Here is a 22,153-nt window from a genome sequence, read left to right on the forward strand (position 1 = left end):
GCCCTGAGGGCACCTCCCCTCGCTTCCGGAGCGAGGTCACACCTCTGAGCGCCTCGTCTGGGGTTTTAAGTGGAGGCTTGCAGCCCTGAGATGCTTCGCAGTCCATAGCTGGCCCGGCCCTGTCCCTAGTTCCAAGCTTTATCCTCTCTGGATTTGCATGGAGAAGAGTAGGACTTGCCTCCTGGTCTTCTTTATGTCCCCTGGCCATCGCAATCTAGCGGCTGGGCGTAGGGGATCCACAAACAACACGTTTTAGTGCTGGTGATTGAAAATGCATGTTGAGGTATGATTTACATGCATAAAAATTTTAGCAGAACCATTCAGCCTATGAGGCAGAAGGGGGAAGGATCAGTAAAAATATTTCATGTACAAATAAAAATTGGTGTATATCTTCATTAATGCAATTTAAGTTTTATAAATTTTCTAGAATAAAAAATAGTTTCCTGTGAAGAATACCATTTTTTATTCAAAAAATCTTTCAACTGCTTTCCCTACATAACTCCAATGATTTCATTAATCTGGAGATGAGTGAACATACAGCAACATGCAACTTTGTCTTTAAAAAAAAGTAGGGTGTTTTACTATTTTTTCTCTCTTGACCATTGACTTACCTTATCTCATTTAAGCACATGCACTGGGGCTGGCACTGCATCTCCTCTTCTCAATTCATTTGCAAGGGCCTTCAAGGCCATAAGATTCTACACTGGATTGGTTTCTAATTAGCTCACAATATTTAAGCACCTCTGAAATTAAGTTATAACTTCTAAACCTTTCAAAGTCTTAAGTAAAAGCTTTGAGACTGTTCATTTGTGTATGTAAAGTACTTTGTAATTTTTAAATAGAAATGTTTCCAATATATAGAAGTAAATATCGAAAAGTGTATTTTTTACATTCCCATTTTTGACCAAAAGTCACAATTTCTTCAAAAGTGTTTAATTTCACAATTTTTTAAATCCACAGCTGAATATTACAGTGACCATTACAAGCATTTTCCTATAAACAAAGGTGTAGTTTACAGATTGTTCAAAATGAAAAAATATTTTATAAGCAATAGTATTTCATCTACAGTATTCACTCATATATCATTCAACTTCTTTGAGAGCAGCTATACCTTCTACTTGTTAAGGTAACAAGATTTCACACACACCCCCAAAACCCCCAAACAAACAAAATAGACATTGCACACTTTTTGAAATTAGAAAAAAACCCCAAATTATCAACTTAATTTGAAAGTTTTTATCTACTGGCATTTACATTTTGAAATAAATTGTATACTCACTGAGGAATATGTCCTCTGGATTGTTTTACTTAACATCAACATTGCTAGAACTTCTTTCAGGAAAAAAAATAATCAATTTATGACTAATATACGTGAATCAAAGTTGGAGGAAAAAGGTTCATGGCAGTTCATGCAATTCATTTTAATTAGGTTATATTTATATGCAAAGGCAAAACGCTAATTTTTCAGTTAAATATGATCTGAGGAAACAGAGGAAAACGATCTGTTGTTTCAAGTGCATCTTTGTCACTTGTATCTTTTGCAAATCACACAAATGGAGGGTCATATCTTGCAAAGCCTTTAGGTAGTGTTATGATTTCAGTATTTAAGTTGCAGTATCAGGAAAGGTAGCCACTATATATGCTTAAACTCTGCAACATGCCCACATTTTGTTACTGTTTCACTCATACAAGAAGTCCTTTTAGAGACAGTGGAATAAGTTGGATGAGCAAAAAAATGTTTATGATGTAGGATTGCATAAATTCAGTCTTGAGGTCTTAATGTTCTTTTCTACAGTCAACTACTACAACAGCTTTACCAGCCAAAAGATAAGCAACCTCAGCTACAAAATGCTAATAAAAGAAAAAAGGAGGAAAAAAAATCAAAGCAAGTTTTTGGTGAAAATGCAGCATGTACGTTGTTCTGGATGCTTTTCATAGGTCAGACAGCACATGCCTGAACTTGTGTTTGAAGTGTTGGTTTCATAGTGGTGGTGGTTTGTGTGATTTGGTTTTTTGGGGGTTTCTTTTTTTTTTTTATTCCCAAGAGTGCTTTTCTGAGATACATTATACATGCAAAAATCAGTATGGGTCAGTATTGTTTTTTTCCTAGGAACTTCAAAGTGTTTTTGCAGACCTCCTCAGAGTGAGATTTTATAAGCAGACTTTATAAATCCACAGACAACTTTTTATGACAGAACAATAAAAATATTCCCACATTTTAATGCTTGTTTCAGAGAAACAGCGGTTGAGAAGTCAGTTACCTTAGTAACAGCTAAAGGCACACAGTGGGAAAATGCTCAACTTAATAATCAATATTTAAAAATAAAGACAGATCTGGAAAACAGCCAGCTTTCTCAAAGCCATGCTTTGTGTTAAATTTGCTTTATAAATAAAGAAGTGCCAATCTAAGGAAAGGCAGGCATGCTTGAGCATAGCAATTTAACAAAATTAACATTCAAAATCACATTTAAAAAATTGCTAACAGAAAATATAACATATATTAAAGATATTTCATAGAGTCCTCTTCCAGATGGATTTTAATGAATAAACATTATCACAGATCAAAACATTAAATCCCAGTTCCCATCTATACATACCCAAGAGTTTTTAAGAAAGTCTCTTTGTTGTACATATAAATTATGATCCTGAAAATGCCAGTGCAAGACTATTATCCCCTAGAAGACCATTAACTACATTTTATAATTGCGATCAACAACAAAATTATTGTGGAAGAGGATTCTGCAGCAACCTATCATTTAGTCTGAACAATAAGCATTGGTTTAATCAATCTGTTGGGAATTGTACTCTGAATAATTTACATCAGAGAGAGGTAGAGACCTGAAGAGCCTGAGAGGAAACTGCTGGCCTAAGATGAATTCTGAGAAATAGCTCTATGTTAAAACCACCTTACAGAAAGACTGAATTCTGCTTTGAATTATTTTTTTATTTTTGAACTGCAATGACTACTCTAGCATGGAAAAAAGGGGATAATATACAATTAAAAAAATTAAACTCTGAGCACTGCAAAAACATTCATTTGCAAAATGTGAAAAGAGGTAGGTACAATAAATAAAAATATTGTAGATGAGCAAGTGACAGAAGAGCATGGGCTTGCTGGGCACAGACAGCAAAATGGTGGCGTTATCCTTATTGTAGATGAAGGGGAGATGAAGGCACTACTGAACATACACAGTAGATGCAAACTACAGTCCTTGAGCATTTGGAGGTAGTGCTGGTACTATACAAGCCATACATTTTCTTCTATAATTAGTTGGGTGATGGTTAGAGGAAAAGATAACTTCTCCTTAGGGAACGGCCTTAAGTCTGTCCTTCACTGGTAACAGCCGTATGAAACCATAGTCCATTTGAAACAAGGTATTTACCCACCGGCATAGACCAATATAATTCTTCACAGCACAACTTTTTCTTTAAAAATGTGCTTTTGGATAGTAATATACGTATATAGTACATACAGGACTATTACAGTTTGTATATACATAGATTATACACATGATGTTTAAATCAAAACACACTTTTATCTAAAAAGGTGACTGCAGTATGGTGGGATTTAGTGTATCTTAAAGAGACTTCACATTCTATTTTAATCCTCTGAGCAGAGTACCTGATCATAAATTTGCTGTTTGGATATGATTTACACCAACTAAAAGTAGTCAGATGCAGAGAGGTTTTTTTGAAAGCTCTTAATCATCATGGAATTGCAACCACAAAAGCAAGTAAGTTAAGATCTACTTAGACAAGACCATTACAGAAGCGGAAAGGCCAAAATGCTCACAGTGCTAGGATGAGCAGGGCTTTTGCTGCTGCCAAACATCCTCGCTGCATTTTGGCATGCCGAGCTACGGCAGAAGCATTGCCACTCTGAACAGTTTGCAGACCCATCACCATCAGGATCGTTGTACAGCATCACTCAGCCTCCGGAACCCACTTTTTCCCCTTTCTCAGCAAGGAGAGTGGCTGAGAAAAATCAATGACTGCTTTTGTAAGTTAGCTGGCCCCTTTCAACATCTACCTGGTGAGGTCAGAGGGTTGGTTTGTTTTCATTTATAAGTTCGGTAAAAAGAATCCTAACAGAATTGGAATTGATTGCAATTATTCTTTTAAGGTTGTTGCAGACAAAGAGTTCACGTTCACTCTTAAAGAAGTGGCTTACATTACTAACACACTATCTTACATTTTTTTTGCATTAAAACATTTCATTGCTTATCCATTCCCTTTTGTTTTAAAAATTTTTTTTTGAAGTATTCTTTATTTGTCTAAGCCCTGTATTTGCACAATTGGTAAAGTTTTGGATGGCTATTGAACTGAATAGAATTTTTCCATGGACTGCTATGGCTAGGACTAACCTGCTGAACATAAGTAGGATTGGGGACCCGATGATTAAACTAGGCTGCCTTAGCATGTCTTATCTCTGCATGAGATTCTGATACAGGCCATGTAAGAGGTCTAAGAACCTCAACAGCCACTGGATGAAAGTTTTTGACTTTTAAAAGCACAGGGAAAGCCAACAGTAGGGATCAGGATGATGCTCGTCTATACTAGAAGCAGGAAGCCTAAGGCAGTCCCTTGTCTTGAGATTATTTCACTAGGACAAAACCTTTGCAAGTCACTAATGTAAATTTGGTAATGGAAGAAAGTCCAAACTGCCAATTTATTTGAATTCCCATGAAGCAGATGCACTGGATGTAGTTAGGAGGAGCAACAGCATTTCTCAAACATAGAATTTGTGACAAACTCCACAATTTTTTGCACCTTCTGCAATTTACTTTCTGAACTCACTATCGTGACAGTTACTAGCAAGAACAAGAGGCAGAATTGCACGTCCCATTATTAACACATACAAAACTACCTAGCTATTAGACAAATTACATGTCCTTCAAGGCCGCATAAGTGTGTCAGATTTTGTTTTTGATTTAACTGTCATTTCTTCATAGACACCTATGAAGATCAAAGTAAGTTGTCTCCCACTCACCATTCTTTTTTGTTAGTGGCTTTTGGAGATGATTATGGGCTTTGAACTATGTCAACATAAAATCAAGCAGTAAAAAAAATAAATCTACATTTCAAGTATCCTTATCCTGAGCTGCAAATTACCAAAAAAATCACATACAGATCAGTCTCTTTTTTACTGTACAGTTTAGCATCCATTTGTTACTGTGTATTGGTTCTTCCATAAACCTGTTTGGTCCATATTTAAAGAGCTCATTAAATTCCTTTGGTGATTTTTCTTTCTTCGCTGGAGGTCTCTGGGTAGGAGAGGTGGGCTTAATTATACTTTCTTCAGACTTTATTGAGAAATTCCAGGTTGAGAGAAGCAGGGAGATGAATCGAGTCCATGGTTATGGAGGATGGGTTGAACAGAAACAAAACTGGGAACATGTGCTTGAAGTCTAACAGCAGCTGCGGAGGGTCATTTCGCTCTTGCAAGCGCGTCTATGAGGTGTGGGAGAAGAAAACAAATTTAGTATCAGTTGTTGCCTTTTCTTTGCATTTGTCATGTTTATCATCAAAGGTTTGAGAATGTACACAATTTTAGAGATATTGCAAAAAACAGCAAGAACTATTTTGTTCTCTATTGCAGCAGCCTTCCTCTGAGCAAATATTTACAGGAACTTCTACACAGACTACAGGAAACACCGCTTCAGAAGAACCTAGCTACATTTTCTACATGACCACGAAGCAAGACACAGGACTTGAAAACATGACCCCCTTGCACAGCAAAAGCAGCACTGCATGATACCAACAGACCACTTCCGATTCAGCCGCTCAGTGATGGAGACATATTCTAGGAGTAGTTGAACATGTTTCTGTTTCCATTTCCTGCCTCCTCCCTGCGAGCATTAAAAGAAGTTTGGTTTTCATTTATTTATTTTTGCATTTAGTTGCCAATTTCTGCCTCGTATCTCAGAAGTAACTCCATTTCACCGATGCTTTGCTTACTCCTGCAACCCTACTTCTGAGTTGCATTGCTACTAAAGAGCGTTGCATTAGCTGAGCTGGGAACTTAGGTGCTTATTGCTCTTTGCGATTAACAGCCTGGTTATCCCTACAGCTGTATGTTGCAAGTAAGCATGCGCACATACAGAGCACTAAATTCAGGACAACATGCAGCAGTGTGCGTATAAAATGCCCGAGTTAGCACTAAGGACATCTGTATTAAATCATTACTATCTCCTCCACTTTACAGCCCTTTAATTTACCTGTATGTCTCGTATGAAAGCTACTGTCACTCGTTCTTCAAACTCATTCACAGGAGTGTAGAGATTAAGTATCTTTACAATCTGTTGAAAACAAAATAGGATTACAGACAGTCACGAGAAGCCAAACTTCTCCAGAATGCAAAGCAGCACTAACATTTTGTCTTGATATGGCCATAACAAGTCTTCTATGACACTACTGAGAAGCAGAAGCAGCACAAATATCATCCTGGTGTTCCTTTGCCTGCTGTAAGGTATGGTAAGCATCTATGGACCTGTCAAAGTCACTTATGGCAACATTTGTAAATTGGGAATAGACTTGAACATCAGATTTATACAGGGACTCCGCTCAGTTGGCACATGGTGACACAGGTGACCACTTCTCAGTACTTCTGATGTCACCTCTACAACACTTCTCCTCGTGCTACCTCACTCCTGCTCCTCCCCTACCACCCCTCGAGAACGCATGTTATAGACAGGGAGATGGAGATACAGGAGAAAGAATCCCCGAGAATCACTAGAGATCAGCTCACACCTCTCACTTCTCCCTTGCTACAACATTATCAAATTAAGGCCAGGCAATCCAGCAGCAAAGAACATGAGTTTATATCCTCCTGGAGCGGAGTCTCAAAGTTTAAGCTCAGATCCAGCCAGTCTAGGTGGGCAGTTCTCAACCTCCTGCCCCAAATAGGAGTCCTTGCTGGGCATCCTGCAGGCCTAGCCAGGTTAGACCCTGGCAAAAGATAACAGGTGGGTTTAAAATCCCAAGTGTCTGACTTATACCATGATCTCCTCAGGGCTGGGTTTCACCTTTGAACATTGGCGCTGGAGCTCCAGCGCCATCAGCAGCACTGTACGAGAGGAGCCGCCGCGATGACCACCTCTGATAGGGGTCAATACCAAACATCAGTCCTGAAAAGGACAAGTTGTCCCCACCGTGGGAATGGCATGCTGAGTCTGGGCAGTGAAGAGCTGGCACCAGGAGATCACCCTTTCCCACTCCTTTAATTATCAGTACCTCGTGGTGTAAATCTCTGCCCTGCTCCCTACCTGCTGTGTCGTGAGCGATGTGCACAAGGAGCAGATGGCCTCAGCATCTTCTGAGGTTTTCTTTTTCAGCTGCAGAAGCTGTGCCACCTGAATCAAGGGCTCCAAATTTTGTGCTGCTCCACTCTGCTGCAGATTCTTCCCACGCAGCCATTCCTCCAGCTAGCTTATGTTAAACCTGGGTAAGCAACCAAGATAAGATGTGAGCTGAGAGCCAAGAGATAAGACGTAGCATCTCAAAAATCCTCTATGAGACTCAAGGTATGTTGCGGTGCTGGTATATGTGGCTTTTTGTGATGCATATTTGTGATACACATGGCAAGAGGCAACCAGACCGAAGCTTAATACTCAACAACTCAAAGCAAAATTTATACTCTATGTACCTTAGAAATAAGTGAGCCATGTAACAGCTGAACAGCACAAGGAACGTGCTTTTCTATAACATTCAGATAAGTTCAAGTTTCAAAAGTCAATTAAAATTAAGCTTTTAACAAGCTTTTAAATGCTAACAAAATCCTGCAAGGTACCCAAGTACCTTTGAAAATGTCTACACAAAAAATGCCTTTGCCTGTGCCCACTCCCAGGCTCAAGGGGAACATGCAAAGGATCCACCATGGGAAGGGGAGAGGGTAGCAAAAGGAAAGTTTAAATCATTTATACCGAAAAGTAAGTTGACAGATTTATGCCAAGGCTGATAAATATTCATGACCCCTTTCTGGCAGGTTTGCACTAGCTGTCCTTTCAAATTTCAATCCTTATTACAACACTACGCTAAGACAGCGATGGGGCACGTGGGCCCCTGATCCCAACTCAGCAGATGTCCGTGCTGCCGCTTGCCTGCAGCTCATGAGAGTCCAGAGGCACTTCACACAGAAACAGGGGTTTGTCTTTAAGATCCACCTGCAGAATCAGAGCCTTCGACACTACAACACTTATTACATTAAAACCAGCAGACATGGTAGTGGGAGGGAACCAGAGAGACTTCTCCATCCCAATGTTCAATCCATCCTATATCACCTGGTGTAGTCTTTGGGCTGTGCAGCCTTCCTGCTCAGGCTGGGTGAGGAAAGGCTGGGGAAAGCCCACCCCAGAGATAATTACTGTAACATTTAATTCACAAGCAGCACAGCAAACTGCATTGCACAGGCATTACTCAGTGGGGCTTAGCTTTAACTGCCACTGCATCAGTCTCCTGCTGAATCCAAACAGTTTCTCCCCCTTACATGGCTGCGTTTTATTTTCCTATCTTCCACCAGCTTATAAAATTAACAAAACTTCCTTAAGCAGGTACATCCCCGCCCCAAGCCTGTGTCCCACCTTAGCTGCATGCCCGTGCTCCACGAGCAGACATCCTTCCTCAGCAGGAGGTTGTTCAGGGCGACCGTGTTGATCACGTAGAAGAGCTGCTTGAAGACCTGCTGCATGATCTCTGGGTCCAGACCCTGGTCACACATGATGCTGTGGAACACATTCAGCTGGCGAATGATTGCATCTAAGCTGTAGGAGCTATCACCATCTGCCATGCTAGAGGAGCGATTCCTGTAGCCCATCGGTTTGACACCAGAAAGCCCCTGGATACTCTCATTTTCCAGCACCGCAGACACTGAAAAAGGGGGAAAAAATGAGCTAAAAAAGCCTGCATCCATCTATTGGTCACTGGAGGTAAGAAATGCTCATTCATGAGCAGTCATAAACATGCAGCAGTGTCAAAGTGATGCAACATGATGGATGCTGGGAGGTCTGAAAAGGAGGACAGATCCATGAATTGCTAGTTTATTGTGATAATATGAAATAGTTGATACATATAGAATATCTGTAAGATCACACTTTTTTTCCACTCAGTGGAAAAAACTACACTTACCATGCTGCAGAAACTGGGAACACCTCTCCTTTGAGCTGTAATCAATTCTCCCTCTATACCCACCACAGAGCCTTAAATTCTGCAGTTAAAGTGATTAATTGGTTCAAAGGATTGGGAGATATGAAGACAGATTAAAAGTAATAAAATTCTTACAGCCTGACTATCTGATAGAGGAATAGGACAACTTTCTGCAAGGAGCAGAAGGTACATGCACTGATGGTAGGAGGTGATGCCATCGGATACAGCCAAAATTTGTGCAATGACATTTGGAGGGTAAAGGGAAAGAGTCCCAGATACAGAGGAGTCCAGGCTGGGAGCTCAAGGAAAACACCAGCAGCTAGAAAATATAAAGCACTGAGAACAGCCCCTCACAATTAGCTTAGCAAGGAGGAAGATTGATTTAGCTGAAGAGGTAACTCTTCCCATACTGACCCACCCTTGCAAAAAAAAAGGTCTTTATTAGTCTCTTTTTCCTCTTTGCAATTCTCTCCTCCCTCATAATGCGCATTTCCACCCATAAAAAGCTTAACCATGAACCTGGTCTGGAGGGGAACGCTGTTCCTATGGACCCACCAGCACCACCTCACCTCTGTCACTACCTCCCCAACAGAAAGGAAGGAGGCATCTTCTATCATGGGGGAAAACAACTCATCCCTATTAGTTTACATCATGGGGGAAAATAAAAACTCATCCAGGTCTGCCTCCATAACTCCAGGTCACTGCTAACACAAGGACCTGCTCCAAACCTAGACTTTTTTTGTAACGTATACCTCTCTACCAACTGCAGGCTTTTCCTTTGGGGAGAAGTCATGCTAGCACTGTACAAAGGTCTGAAAAACACTCAGAGTAAATAATAACAGAAAAAAAATACCCTCCTAAAAGCTAATGTGCTGTGAACTTACCAATCATGGGTTGGAGTATGCCCTCTGCTATCTTAATGAGCTGCTGGTAGATCTGGATGGAGAGGTGGCTCAGCACCTGGCAGTACTCGGTCAGGTCAAAGTTCTTCAGACAGTGCTCATTCTGCTTAGGCGTGTTTTGTATCATGAAACCCTGAACAGAAGGAGATTAAAACACCTGGTTTCATTATTCCACCTATTTATAGTCCAGTAAAATCACTGTATTAAAAAAAACCAACCAAACCTTAGAGTACAATATATCCAGAGATGTTACCAAAGTACATTTTTACTCTATTATAGAAAAGATCAAGACTCATAAATCACCTTTGATTTACTCAGCCCATTTGTTCATAAATTATTACTAGAGGACTGCTTTTTGAAGAAAAGCATCATTAAGCAATAAGTTTTTCATTTTAGCTTTAGAAAGGAGCAATATTTGTATTAATTGCAATATGTGTATGTGTGTGTGTGTGTGTATATATATATATATATTTAAACTAGAAAATGACATTTCAGTCCCCGAGAAATTTTTTTTAGCTATTTGTTTATCCCTGTGAGTTGCAATTATTTATGGGAAACCAAATATTTTCATAGAATCGTAGAATAGTTTGGGTTGGAAGGGACCTTAAAGATCATCTAGTTCCAACCCCCCTGCCATGGGCAGGGACACCTTCCACTAGACCAGGTTGCTCAAAGCCCCATTCAACCTGGTCTTGAACAATTCCAGAGAGATTTTGAGATTAAGATATTAGAAAATGGGGGGGGGGAGATAACCACACACTATATGCTCTGGCAATATTTTAAACTGATCTGAAGTTCAGAAATCTCTCCAAGTAACTGAATTTATTCCCTGCCTTTTGCTGAAGAAGCAACTGATCTCTGATCCTGCAAACGGATGCTGTAGCCCTGAGTTCTGGGCTCAGACATTAATGCCAGTTTTGCTGGCAGAAGCAAATATGATCTAACTTAATTTTGTAATTAACATAGACACTGTAATTGCCTGTTCATATGGTCTTATCAATTTGGTGTCAAAATGAGAACTATGCAACTTTTTTTTGTTGTTTGCTGACTAGCAAAACGCAAAAATACAACATGTACAATTTGAGTTGACTTCAGAATTTCTCATTTTTCCTGACTAATGAAAGTGTCATGCTCTTTGCACTGCAAGATTGCATTTAGTTTGGGTTTTTCTTTTAAACCTGTTTTCTTAAAAATAGGTTGGATTTCAAACTAAAGATTTTGTCTGTATTTTGGAACAGTATTTTTGAAACTGCTCAATGTTTTTTTTTCCCCCCTCTGTTTTTTGCACCAAATTATCAACTGAATTTACAAATAGCTGGTTCATTTAACACAGTAAATCATTGTGGAAGAATGGTTAAGTGAAAAAGGACACAGCTTAATTGATGTGAGCAATCCAGCCTTTGATGGGGCCTGGGAGCCAGAGATCAAGGTGAAATTCCCTTGAGAACAGCAGAAGGAGTACTTGGTAAAGCAAGATAAGCGGGACTAAGCCTGGGAAAGTGCTGATAAACCCCCCTTTGTGAACAGTGCGTGAACGGCAACTTTGTACCAATCATATAATTGTTTTAAGCGCGTGGACAAGTATAGTTATCCAATAGAATAGTCGCTGTTAGCGCGTGCTTTGCTTAGCTTCTATATAAACCTGTTAAGTAATCTGAATAAACGAGGACGACCATACTCATATTGAGATTCATCGTTACTCCGGGTCCGTCTCCCACTCCGACAAATCATGGCAAAGAATATGAAATTTAAGTTTGGGATTTTTGTTTTTACCCTGCTGGTTTTCTGGGGAGGATTTTCTTTAACTATAATGTTGTTATCCAGGCAGAAGAGGGCAAACAGGAGCATAACTGTTAGTAAGTATTATCTAAATTATTTTTCTTTTTAATTTAAATCTTGGAAGTCCAACACTGAGGTTTTATACACCAGTCATTATCTTGTGAATGACCTGAATAGTTAATTTGATTCCATGAAAATTTTTTTATTTATTCTTAAAGCTTGATTGCTCAATATATCTAACACAAATCAAGACTAAATGAGAAATGACATAATTTGGCTCTGTTGAAAATTTTAATACCCAGAACATATGGCTATAAGGATGGCAGCATGTAAATGTACACTAAGAGGACTGTGATGATCTGATTTTCTCGGAAGGGATCAGCAATAGTAAAACTTATTTCAACTTATGAAATATTACTGAGGTGGCAAGAAATGAGAGGATTTCCTTCCAAAATCTTACATTATGATTATGCATATTTGTTCTCTCAAAGTGCGGTTATTTTGAACTAGTTGAACAGAAGAGGAAAAAAATCAGTAGAAACATTCAGAATAAAATTGCAAGATTTGGAACAGTTTTCCCCTGTCTAAAAATCTTGGTTAATGAAAAGCTGCGGGACCTACTAAAACCAGGGGAACAGCCTTCAAAACAGCCTACCAGAAGGAAATCCCCTGTTCGGACAAATCAAAGTGCATGGTTGGCTATGAAATTCAAAGTATTCTGGGTATTAGTCAGATAATGTTGCGTGTTATGTTGTAAGGCTCCTGGTTTCAGCTCCCAAATGTCTTGTCTTGGTACAATGCCCCATAAAGCTCTATTAGGAGCTGCCCCATGTTACATCCAAATAAACAAAGAAAGAAAGTCAGAGATGACCCCATGTTGTAGCCAGAGGGAAGCCACCAGACCCAGGAGACCTGAAGACCCTTCCTGGAGGAATGCCAACATACTCAAGATCAGTGACGAGTTTCTTACCGCATCTCCGCTGTACTGCTTTAAACAGTGCAGGAGGCGACACGTACTCGCCAGCCAAAACGACGTAATCTGAAAATCATCATTGTGTTTCTGGAGGAGCAAAATTAAAACATGAGATCCCTCCTTTGGTGGGGGAAGCTGGCATAGCAAGACAAAGTAATTTGAAGTTTCCCCACCTAGATCAGGAAGCTCTCTCTGCAGATGGGCAGTATTAGCCATTTGTTCCCTGCAAACATTTTTTTTAAATCTCTAAATGCAAACAATTTTATTGCTAAGATCATAATTCTCCTTGTTCTTCTAAAAAGGGAAGCTATAAGAGTGTTTGGGTTTGAAAAATCACTATGAGTGCTGAATATCACACACTTTGACATGCTTATAACCATCTTACACCATCTCAACCCCAAAACAAGAGAAAACGGACACCTACCTTCAGCACTTTCTTAATGCCGTTGATGGTGGAGGTGAGCAAGGAGTGCACTTTCTGGTCATCATTGATGTAATCTGCATGTCTGATGCACATGTAGAAGATGTAGGCGGGAAAGCAGGGAACAGTAGCAGACACTGCCTGGGGCTTGAGATCTAGAAGGTTTGGGGTTTGTTTTTGTTTGGGTTTTTTTTTTTTTGTTTTGTTTTAAATCCTCTTAAAATTCACTAACTGCCAGGTGAAACAGGGAATGCCAGAGCTGGAGACATACCCAGCAAACCCCTTTCCCCCCAGCCCTAGGGAAGCTGAGATTTTGGCAATTTGCATCCCTCTCTGCAGCGTGGACACAGAACCAGAGGTCCAACTACAGGACAGATGGACCTGCTGGAGCCGGCCAAAGCAGAAAAGCCACAGCACCAGGGCTTGGGAGGGTAGCACAGCCTGCACTGAAGTTTGTGACACTATGACATTACACTTTAGGGATGCACAGATGCGCACAGGTAGCACTAGATCTTCTTTACCATGTAAAAGCCTACTCAAGCAGCACACAAATAACCTTAGAAAAGCTCCCTGAAGCTTTCAGAAATACCTCCCACAGGTTATACCCCCCCGAATTCACGACTCAGTAAATCACTCTTTCCCTCAAGATACTGAATCCTAATGGTAGCTGCAGGAATTTACAGCCTCTAAAGTAAGAGCCTGTCTGATTAGGGGAACTTCAAAGGCCACAGCAATGGGCTAGCACTGCTCTTTTTAGATCCTCACTAGACTCTAATGGGGTTAGAGTGATGGTAAATACTAACACTTAGCCAGGGAAGCAAGACTTCTCTAACAGTGCTGAATAAGGGGATGCTGCAGCAATTCTGATCAGACCTTCCAGTGTAAGAGAGCTCACAAGTTTATTATCTGTTATCTGTTATTACCTCATAAATCAAACTGCCTTTGTTCCATTGCTGTACAAAATCCCTGGGGTCTATCCCTTGCTATCCCCTCCCCGTCTATTACCACATTGTATCAAGCTCAGCAAGTTACTACCTGCTCTAAAAACTGCAGCCTCCTTTTTGCATTTTCCATTTTTTGCTCACCCTAAAGAATTATATCCATTCTGGTCTATCTGCTTAGTGCTGCGCTGCTTTACCTACCAAAACTGCCATCACCGTAAACGTGCAGCCCCTGGAGGGATTAATTTGAGAAAATCTATTTGTCTATCTTGAGATCTCAAGTTTACAAACTCTCCCAGGCAAGAGAAAGAGGAGCCACACACAAGAGCAGAGCAAATTCCTCACCTGTAATGAGGTTTCGGATGAGGAGTGGCTCATCTTCTTTATAATATTCCAACATGCCCTGAAAATATTTCTCCTTTCTCTGGACAGCAACTTGCGTGTTACGCTCGTGCCGCCTCCTCTCCGCCGGTACTATGGCTTGGGATGCTGTGAAGAGAAAAGAGCATGAAAGGTGGTATCTGGTGATCGAGAACTATTCACATCCTCCATTGGCCTTAGAGCAGACACCAGGTCAAAGCGTTATATATTAAGTTTCCAACAACGTCGTCAGCTTCAACAGACTTATAAAAATATAAAGAATCAGGTCTTGAATTACCGGTCAGCAGTAGTTCTGACTCTGAATGAAACAGAGTGCAAAATTTAGACCTAAAGAGGAAAAGATGAAGTCATTATTTATTTTCCAAGGAACCACAGGCTAAAAGGTAGTAAGCCTACGGGAAGCTTTTTACTGTATCATTTTTTTGGGGGGGGGGGGGGGGGAAGGAATAGCCAGGCAATGAAAAAAATACCTAAGCATCACATCTTCTGGCTGGCTGTAAAGCCACCATTGAGTGTTGTGCTTCCATAAAAGTTTAACAGAAAAGACCAGCGTGTAAGTACTGCAGTAAACAGCAGCCTGCTTCATGGAGATTATACTGACAGAGGACCAGCTGTGCTAGCCATGGAAACCCTCCAGTTACTCAGCTTAATTTCACTTAATGCCTAGTTTTCAGAAATTAGCTCATGAGAACAAGGTTATGTGATTAATCATGGCATCTCCAGAGAATGGGAAGCTCCTTCTATACAACACAGATGTCACATTTGAGGTGTTTCCTGATAAAGCAGAATATACATTTATATTTTAATCCTAAGTGGTTTTAATCCCCCTCGAAATTGCCAGAACAGAGCAGTTGCCTGCTAGCCACTGGTGTCTCTATATCTCTGCTTGGGTCACAGCATTGACAGCAATGAAAGCAAAAAGGTTTCTTAAATACCCTCCAAACCCTGGTACACCATGTGTCAGACCAACACCTCCAACAAGCACTCACCCTCCATCACTTCATGGACCACGTTCAACCATGTTAACAAGCTAAAGCTACTGCAGTGCAACTGTACTTGCTCAAAGGCAGCCTAAGCATGACCCAGGAGCTTCATTTAGACTTTCGGTTCCCTGCTGTCACGCCAATGATGAGGTCAGTGCTAGTTCAGTGTGCCAGAATAAGCAAAGTATTATTTTAATAGAAAGAAAAAGAAAAACCTGCAGATCTCCAAGGCTGGCTAAAGGAGTGAAACCAGAGTGCTGTTCCCCCACCCCAATGTCTACCAACAGCCAAGTCACCTTCAAAATCTTGGACCTTCTTCATGTAAATCTTCAGCTGCTTCTTCAGCTTCTTTTCATTCTTTTCCAACTTCTCTAACAATTCTTTAAGATCCTGAAAAACAGAAAATGCATTGGGTTAAAAAAAAAACCCCACGAACAAAAAACAAACAAAAACCAACAAACCCAAAACCAACTCATTGGGGGTGAGCCTGAAGCTGGAGTCACTCAGCAGCCTGGTCTATGTACCACTACTGCACAGTATAAGCATCTTGGTACAAAGAGACCTGTGTAATTTCTGGATTTCTCAGAGACCCCCTTACCTACACCGCAAAGACTGTGGATGTTGTGCACCTGCTTTTTCTAGAAGTAGCCTACAGCAGGCAATACTCACAATACACCACCCAAAGGATTTTACTCCTGGCTGTTAATCATATTTAAACTATGTAGATACTAGAGTTGTTGAGAAAGGCAAGAAACCCTCACCTGAACTTAGGAGGGGCCAGGGTTCACTCCAGACCTTGCAACACAGATACAGGAGGTGAGAAGGGAAAAATTTATGATCAGCCAGGCCAGCTTTTCAGAGTGGCAACTGCCCCCCACACTCCCAATAAATGCAGGTAAAAAGAAAGGACTGTGTTATCTCTGTGCACAGTTACAGACTACAGGGGTCCCCAGCGACTTCAGCAATCTCATTTGGTAGGCAGTGCCACAAAGTAGGCAGGCTTAAAAAAAAAAATAATTTAAAAATAAAGTACCTAGGGAGTCACAAGAGTCATACAGCCACTGAACTTGGTTCAAGGCCAAGTACCAATGATGTAAGGGCCATTGAGGCCTTATGAAACAAGACACGTTTTGTATAAACAGCGCATGCCTTGCTAACGACTGTGCCCTTGAAGAAAATCTAATCTAAGAGACTGATAAAAGGGGAATATGCAGGCCTCACTGATCACTAATCTTTGAAACAGAAACTAAGACGAGGAACTTCAAGGACTGATAAAGGAAACATCTTGTTATAAGGGAGATTGACGGGCTGGGAGGATACAGCACTACATGAAGTCAACAAGATTTACAGAAACTAGGGGAAAGGTAAAGACAGCAGCGGGCGATCACAACCACCGACTCAATTAAGGACCAAAGAAAGCTACCCCCCCACTTCCTGCAAGCATGCACAGAATATTAAAGTAGCACTGTAGCTTTAAGTTGAAATAAGAGAAATGTAGACCAATAGAAAACTGCTTTGTGTAATTACTTATGCATATGCATAACTAGACTGTATTAATACTGTACCTGCATGACTGAACTTTGTGCTAGCTTTGTGGAGCTACCACCTAGCGCCCATCTCTGCGCAGACATGAAATAAAAGACCTCTGCCCTGTGTGTATATTGGCATCTTGCACACCGGGTAAACGACCTCACACTTGTGGGATAACACCAATGCTCCCAAATGCACCAGTGGGAGATGCTGAAGGATCTCGCAGAGAGTTTAGGAGGGGTGGACGAGACCCCAGTGCCTTCTCCTCCCCTTCACATTTCCTTTCTCTCCTCTTCCTTAGGCTGTGTTTTCAGTACAGCCTCTTACCAGATTTTCATTGGCAAGACGTGCAATTTCTTGCTGAAGTCCAGTCTCCACCTGGGCCTCTGGAGACAGCTGCAGGGTCTGCAGGAAAGCCTGCTGCTGTTTCTCCATCTCTTCTTTCGTTGCATCCACCTGTTTTTTCAGAGCTTCTACCTCCTCCTCATGCTCTCTTCTCTGATCCTGGAGCTGTGCTTCCAGTAACCTGAGAAAAGGACCACACCGATCAGCCTGTGGTCTTGGCATCATAGCAGTAACCACTGCTTGAGTTTAGATCCTTCAAAGTCAGCCAACTTGGGAGATGTTCCCGGTCAACCTCCTTATAAAACTGACACACACAAAGGGGTGCTACAGCTATTATTGCCACGTTAGTCTGTCATTTGTTATACTGCAGATTAAATACTTTTGAAATTAGAGACATGAGATCAAAAGTTTGGATTTTTTTTAAATAAGGGGGGGGGGGGGAATCCAAGAGCTCCCTTTTTTTCTGCAACTGTATCACAAATTTGGGTTCCTTTAATCTTTCCATTAGCAAAAAGCAAACGCATAGCAAGAAAGCAGTGCAAATCAACATCTGCGGGTTTTTCAAAAGCTCAGCTTGAAGGGCATTTGTTCTTCTGCTCACCCCCTTTCAAACATCAGTTCTTCCTCTTGAAAACTGAACTGTATGTCTTGCAGATAGCTCCGTTCAGTTGGACTGCCACAGGCTTTGCTTGCTACTGCTGGGAGTTTCAAGAAAGGCAGAAGCTGAAACCCTTCATTCCTTCTAGTTGTTTGTAGAGCTCCTATTTATCTTTGCTTAAAAAGTATATTCATTTATATCTCAATTTTCATTCATAAACTACCTGCAGAAAACTACGCACAAGGCAATTTTCTGTCATCTTGATCAGTTCCTGCTTTCATCATTGCTGCCGACTTTCACCAGGACTCTTCAGCAGGGGGAAAAGACTTGTTTCCTTGTACTCCGTAACATACAAATACTAATGCCATAATACACAGCTGACAGAAGTCACCAAAACCAGCTCTTCTCCCACTTATAGGTGGGTACCCAACGTTTTCCTCTAATAATTTGTCCTGCCACCCTCTCCTACCCCCGTTTCCCCTACACCAGGTCTCCTTCCAGCCCTGCCCTGAGCTTGTGCAGGACAACCCTGGGGGGGGGGGGGGGAATGCTGAGGTAAAGGGTTAAGCAAGGCATTTAGTTAATGCATTATCCAGCCATTTGCTAAACCAGAATGCCTTCATTAATCCCGTGGAAGAATGATTCATCACTGAGATGTTAACTGCCCTCCTGTACACACCCTTGCTGATGGGGATGCTGACAAACCTGATTTTTAAGGGTATTACCTACCCTCTGCTTAAGTGGAAATCTCCTCGTTAGTCCACCAGCTCTTTCAAGAAGACTGAAATAAGTGACTCCAGAAGGTATGAGGACTCTGAGGAAGGGGCATCAAGCCAGGAATTGCAAAGTATTAGTCCCAAGACTACACAGGGTGATGGTGGCAAAAAGGAAGAACAACCCAGGGGGATAATCAAGCCCATGTCCTTGCTGTAGCTCATGGATGTGCTCTCCTGGGCAGAGCTACGGACAGCTACACACCCGGCTCAGGGACTTTGGCTCCTCTGGCATCAGATGCAAACAGCAACCCTCAAAGGCAAGGAAGACTCTGGTGTCGGTAGCTTAGCATTTACCCAGGATGTGCACAGACACGGAGCTGTGCCAGTGGGGAAAAAGCTACAACTCTTTTGAGTCCACTGGAAAATTAATGGAGATTCACGCCTGTGAACTGTTTCACTGCAGGAACAATTAAGCAATTTTTTGTTGTTGGGGTGTTTCCCCATTTTCCCAGCAAAAAATAGAAAAGGATATTTTCCAACTATAGAAACATGGGCAATAACGCACACAGCCTCGTAATCATGTTGTCAGGAGTTGTATTCTTAATAGGCTTGGAAAATACAGGCCCACCATGAAATAAGTATGAAGTACTTAATTTTCATTTTATTTCTTCACATGGGTTCAGATTAACTGTGAGCTGCCCTCAGAAAAACACGCTCCTTCTACGAACTTGGGTTCCTACATTGCTTTGAAAAACAAATGAATCATCCCCGGTACTTTTCCTGTTATTGTCTGGTTTTACTCTGATCCCTCTAGATGTGACCATTTTAGACTACTTTATACAAAAGATTATTTTAACTTTTCCTCTCTATAGTGCCTTTAATCAGCTCATTTCATATCTTTTATAAAAATCATATATATTGGAGCCTCATAACCACCCTGCAGGAGAGCACAGACTGATTAACATTTAATTATCAGCTCTTCCAAGCACCAGGTTGAACCAGGAGAAGAATCCAGGAGTCCTTCCTGCCTCGCTTTAATCTCCATTTGTGTTTCTAAATGTTCATTAGCTTGGAGATGAGAGATCATTACAGAATTACCGGCATCTCCAGGAGATACGGATGTTGCAGGTACTGCCCTGGTGTGTCCTGCTGGGATATTTGCCCACTAAACCAGGGCATGGAGAGCTGTAGAAGGGTGGCACTGCATCCCCACCACACACCTTCCTCCTTATACCTATAGGCAATGCATAGATGGGAGTGCACAATCCCCGGGAGCATGCAAAGCAGACGGCATCGCAACAAGAACAGGGACTCCACTTCTGACATGTCAAGGATTGGGAGAAAACACTTTAGGGAGGTGCTATATCTTAGTGCAATTCAGAAAAAAAAAAAACCCAACCCATCTAAAATGGGGGGGTTTTTTTGGCTTCCTGGAGATTACAGCTTCCCAACACCTTTATCATACAATTTCCCATTAATGTAACATAATTCTTACTGAATCACAGCTCAGGCATTAGTGACAACAGCCACCATCAGCAATGCCCAATTAGAATCGCAACAACTCCTCTGAAAATTAGACGAGGGTCTCAATTCCTCCAGTTTTGATATCCTACCTCCGGCTGCTCCCAGAGAGGACAACAGGTCCTATAGAGGACAACAGCAGAAGAAGAGAAAGAAACAAAAGGGCAAGCGAAAGGGAGAGAGGGGAGAAGCAGCAGTGGGAAAAAAAGAAAGTGTTTGACCTGGCAACTTGCTTTAAACCTTGATAAGCCAAGCCGAGCTTTCCATCTTCATTGAGATACCCCCAGTCCTCAGTCTTGCTAGAAATAAAGGACAGAAAAAAGAAACAAGAGGACAGAGAAAGACAAAAGGTCAATTGCAATAGAAGGGGAAAAGGTGCAGAACCCTTATTAATTTTATTTTATTTTTTTAAAGCATACTTTCATTACATTGTATTTCCTTTTCCACCGTGGTGAAGGAGAACCATGCCCTGGTCATGCCCCATATGACACCCCTGGCTAGTGGAGCTTCTCCTCCCTCCCCAGCTGTGAAACGTGTCCTTGTGCAGCCCTTTCCTCCCCGACCCACCACGGGAACCCAAAATCATTCAGGTCGGAAGGGATCATCACAGATCACCTACCACTAGACCAACCTCCTAGCAGGTTATCATAATTCCTGAGATGTTACTGGTTTTACCAAAAAGCCCAACTCCTAGAGGTCAGAGCCCGAGTTTCCATTTCTGTATGGCTAAACTGTTTCCCATATGATTGCAAGGAAAAGCTGGCAAGCCCATGCCACACCAGCTAGCTCAGATCCTCATTAAAACCTTATGCTTAAAAACCAGGGAGGAGAAACAAGGACCATGAGGGATAAATGAGAGAGAAGTCAGCACGAGGGGTAAGGAAGAGCTGTCCAAACACAGATGGGGTAAAATGAAAAGCACAGAGCGATCCTTACCAGCTCCCAACAGGCTTCCTTGCTTCCCCCCCAAAAAAAATTAGCTATTTTTGAGCTGGAACAGCCCACATGCACTTCCAACCCACAGTGCAAACATAACCCGACCCCACTGTTCATTGCATACTGATAGCTTGGAACAGCTCACTCCTCTTCCAGACCTTCTGTGCTCTGGCACATCTCACTAATAAGACATTTTTAAGACAAGTTTCTCCATTTCCTTCCTTCTGCAGCAACTTCCACTGGTATAAAATAAATTCTCTTCCTTCTACTTCAGTTGAGGGTATCCTCAGTCATCAAGTCAAACACATCAGCCTTTCCTCAGAGCAACCTTTGGTCCAAACACCCCTTGGATGTTTGTTTCCTTATATCCATATGAAACCAAATCTCCTCTGTATCCATCCAGGCAGAAAAATGCCCAGAAAAGTCTCATCTCACTTTTAGTATTAAAGTTTCCTTTTAAAAGTTGGGGGTTTTTTTAAGTTATAAAAGGCAGGAAACTCATTTATCTTCTTTAATGAGGTGTTAAATACATTACAAATGAGTAATGTAAGCTGGTCAACCTGACCAGGAACACTTGCTACAGTGAGATTTTTACTTGGTTTCAATGTGAGTTAGAAAACAGTTTTTCTTTTTGGAAATAATAATTTAAAAATAAACAAGAAAAAAATCACCTAATATATCATTAAACTTTCAGAGAAAAAAAGAACCAAGCCAATATGCATCTCCTATTTTGAAAAGGGGTGTAGCAGATGCCATTCCCTGGCAAGGAAAGCTCTGCATATTTAAGTGGAAAAGCACAAACTTTCTATAGCAAATTTTCACATGAGGAAAGCAGCGAGAACTGTGGTGTTGCAGCACTACCATGAAAGGACTCAAGAGGTGCCTCACCACTGCAGACAGCTTGTACATTCCTTCCATCCTGGTGTACAAGCATGGCATTTCTCAAAAGTAGCAGACATTTCAAGCATTAACATTTGGAAAATTCA

The 22,153-nt window shown here is 41.2% G+C and overlaps 2 protein-coding genes across 2 annotated transcripts in view; both read right to left on the reverse strand.

Annotated features, from left to right (window-relative positions):
* The window catches only part of CZH18orf32 (chromosome Z C18orf32 homolog), a 349,853-nt gene that overhangs the window by 160,915 nt on the left and 166,785 nt on the right, over positions 1 to 22,153 (reverse strand). The gene's annotated exons all lie outside the window — the stretch shown is intronic.
* Positions 5,299 to 22,153, reverse strand: part of MYO5B (myosin VB) — a 143,149-nt gene continuing 126,294 nt past the window's right edge. Inside the window, 11 exon segments of the mRNA XM_075488783.1 lie at positions 5,299 to 5,451; positions 6,219 to 6,299; positions 7,266 to 7,440; positions 8,580 to 8,865; positions 10,026 to 10,176; positions 12,793 to 12,882; positions 13,220 to 13,371; positions 14,503 to 14,646; positions 15,818 to 15,911; positions 17,379 to 17,577; positions 20,453 to 20,530. Of these exon segments, the coding sequence (XP_075344898.1) occupies positions 5,299 to 5,451; positions 6,219 to 6,299; positions 7,266 to 7,440; positions 8,580 to 8,865; positions 10,026 to 10,176; positions 12,793 to 12,882; positions 13,220 to 13,371; positions 14,503 to 14,646; positions 15,818 to 15,911; positions 17,379 to 17,577; positions 20,453 to 20,530 (1,603 nt within the window).

The sequence above is a fragment of the Mycteria americana genome (assembly GCF_035582795.1).
Source record: "Mycteria americana isolate JAX WOST 10 ecotype Jacksonville Zoo and Gardens chromosome Z unlocalized genomic scaffold, USCA_MyAme_1.0 Scaffold_18, whole genome shotgun sequence".
NCBI lineage: Eukaryota > Metazoa > Chordata > Aves > Ciconiiformes > Ciconiidae > Mycteria > Mycteria americana.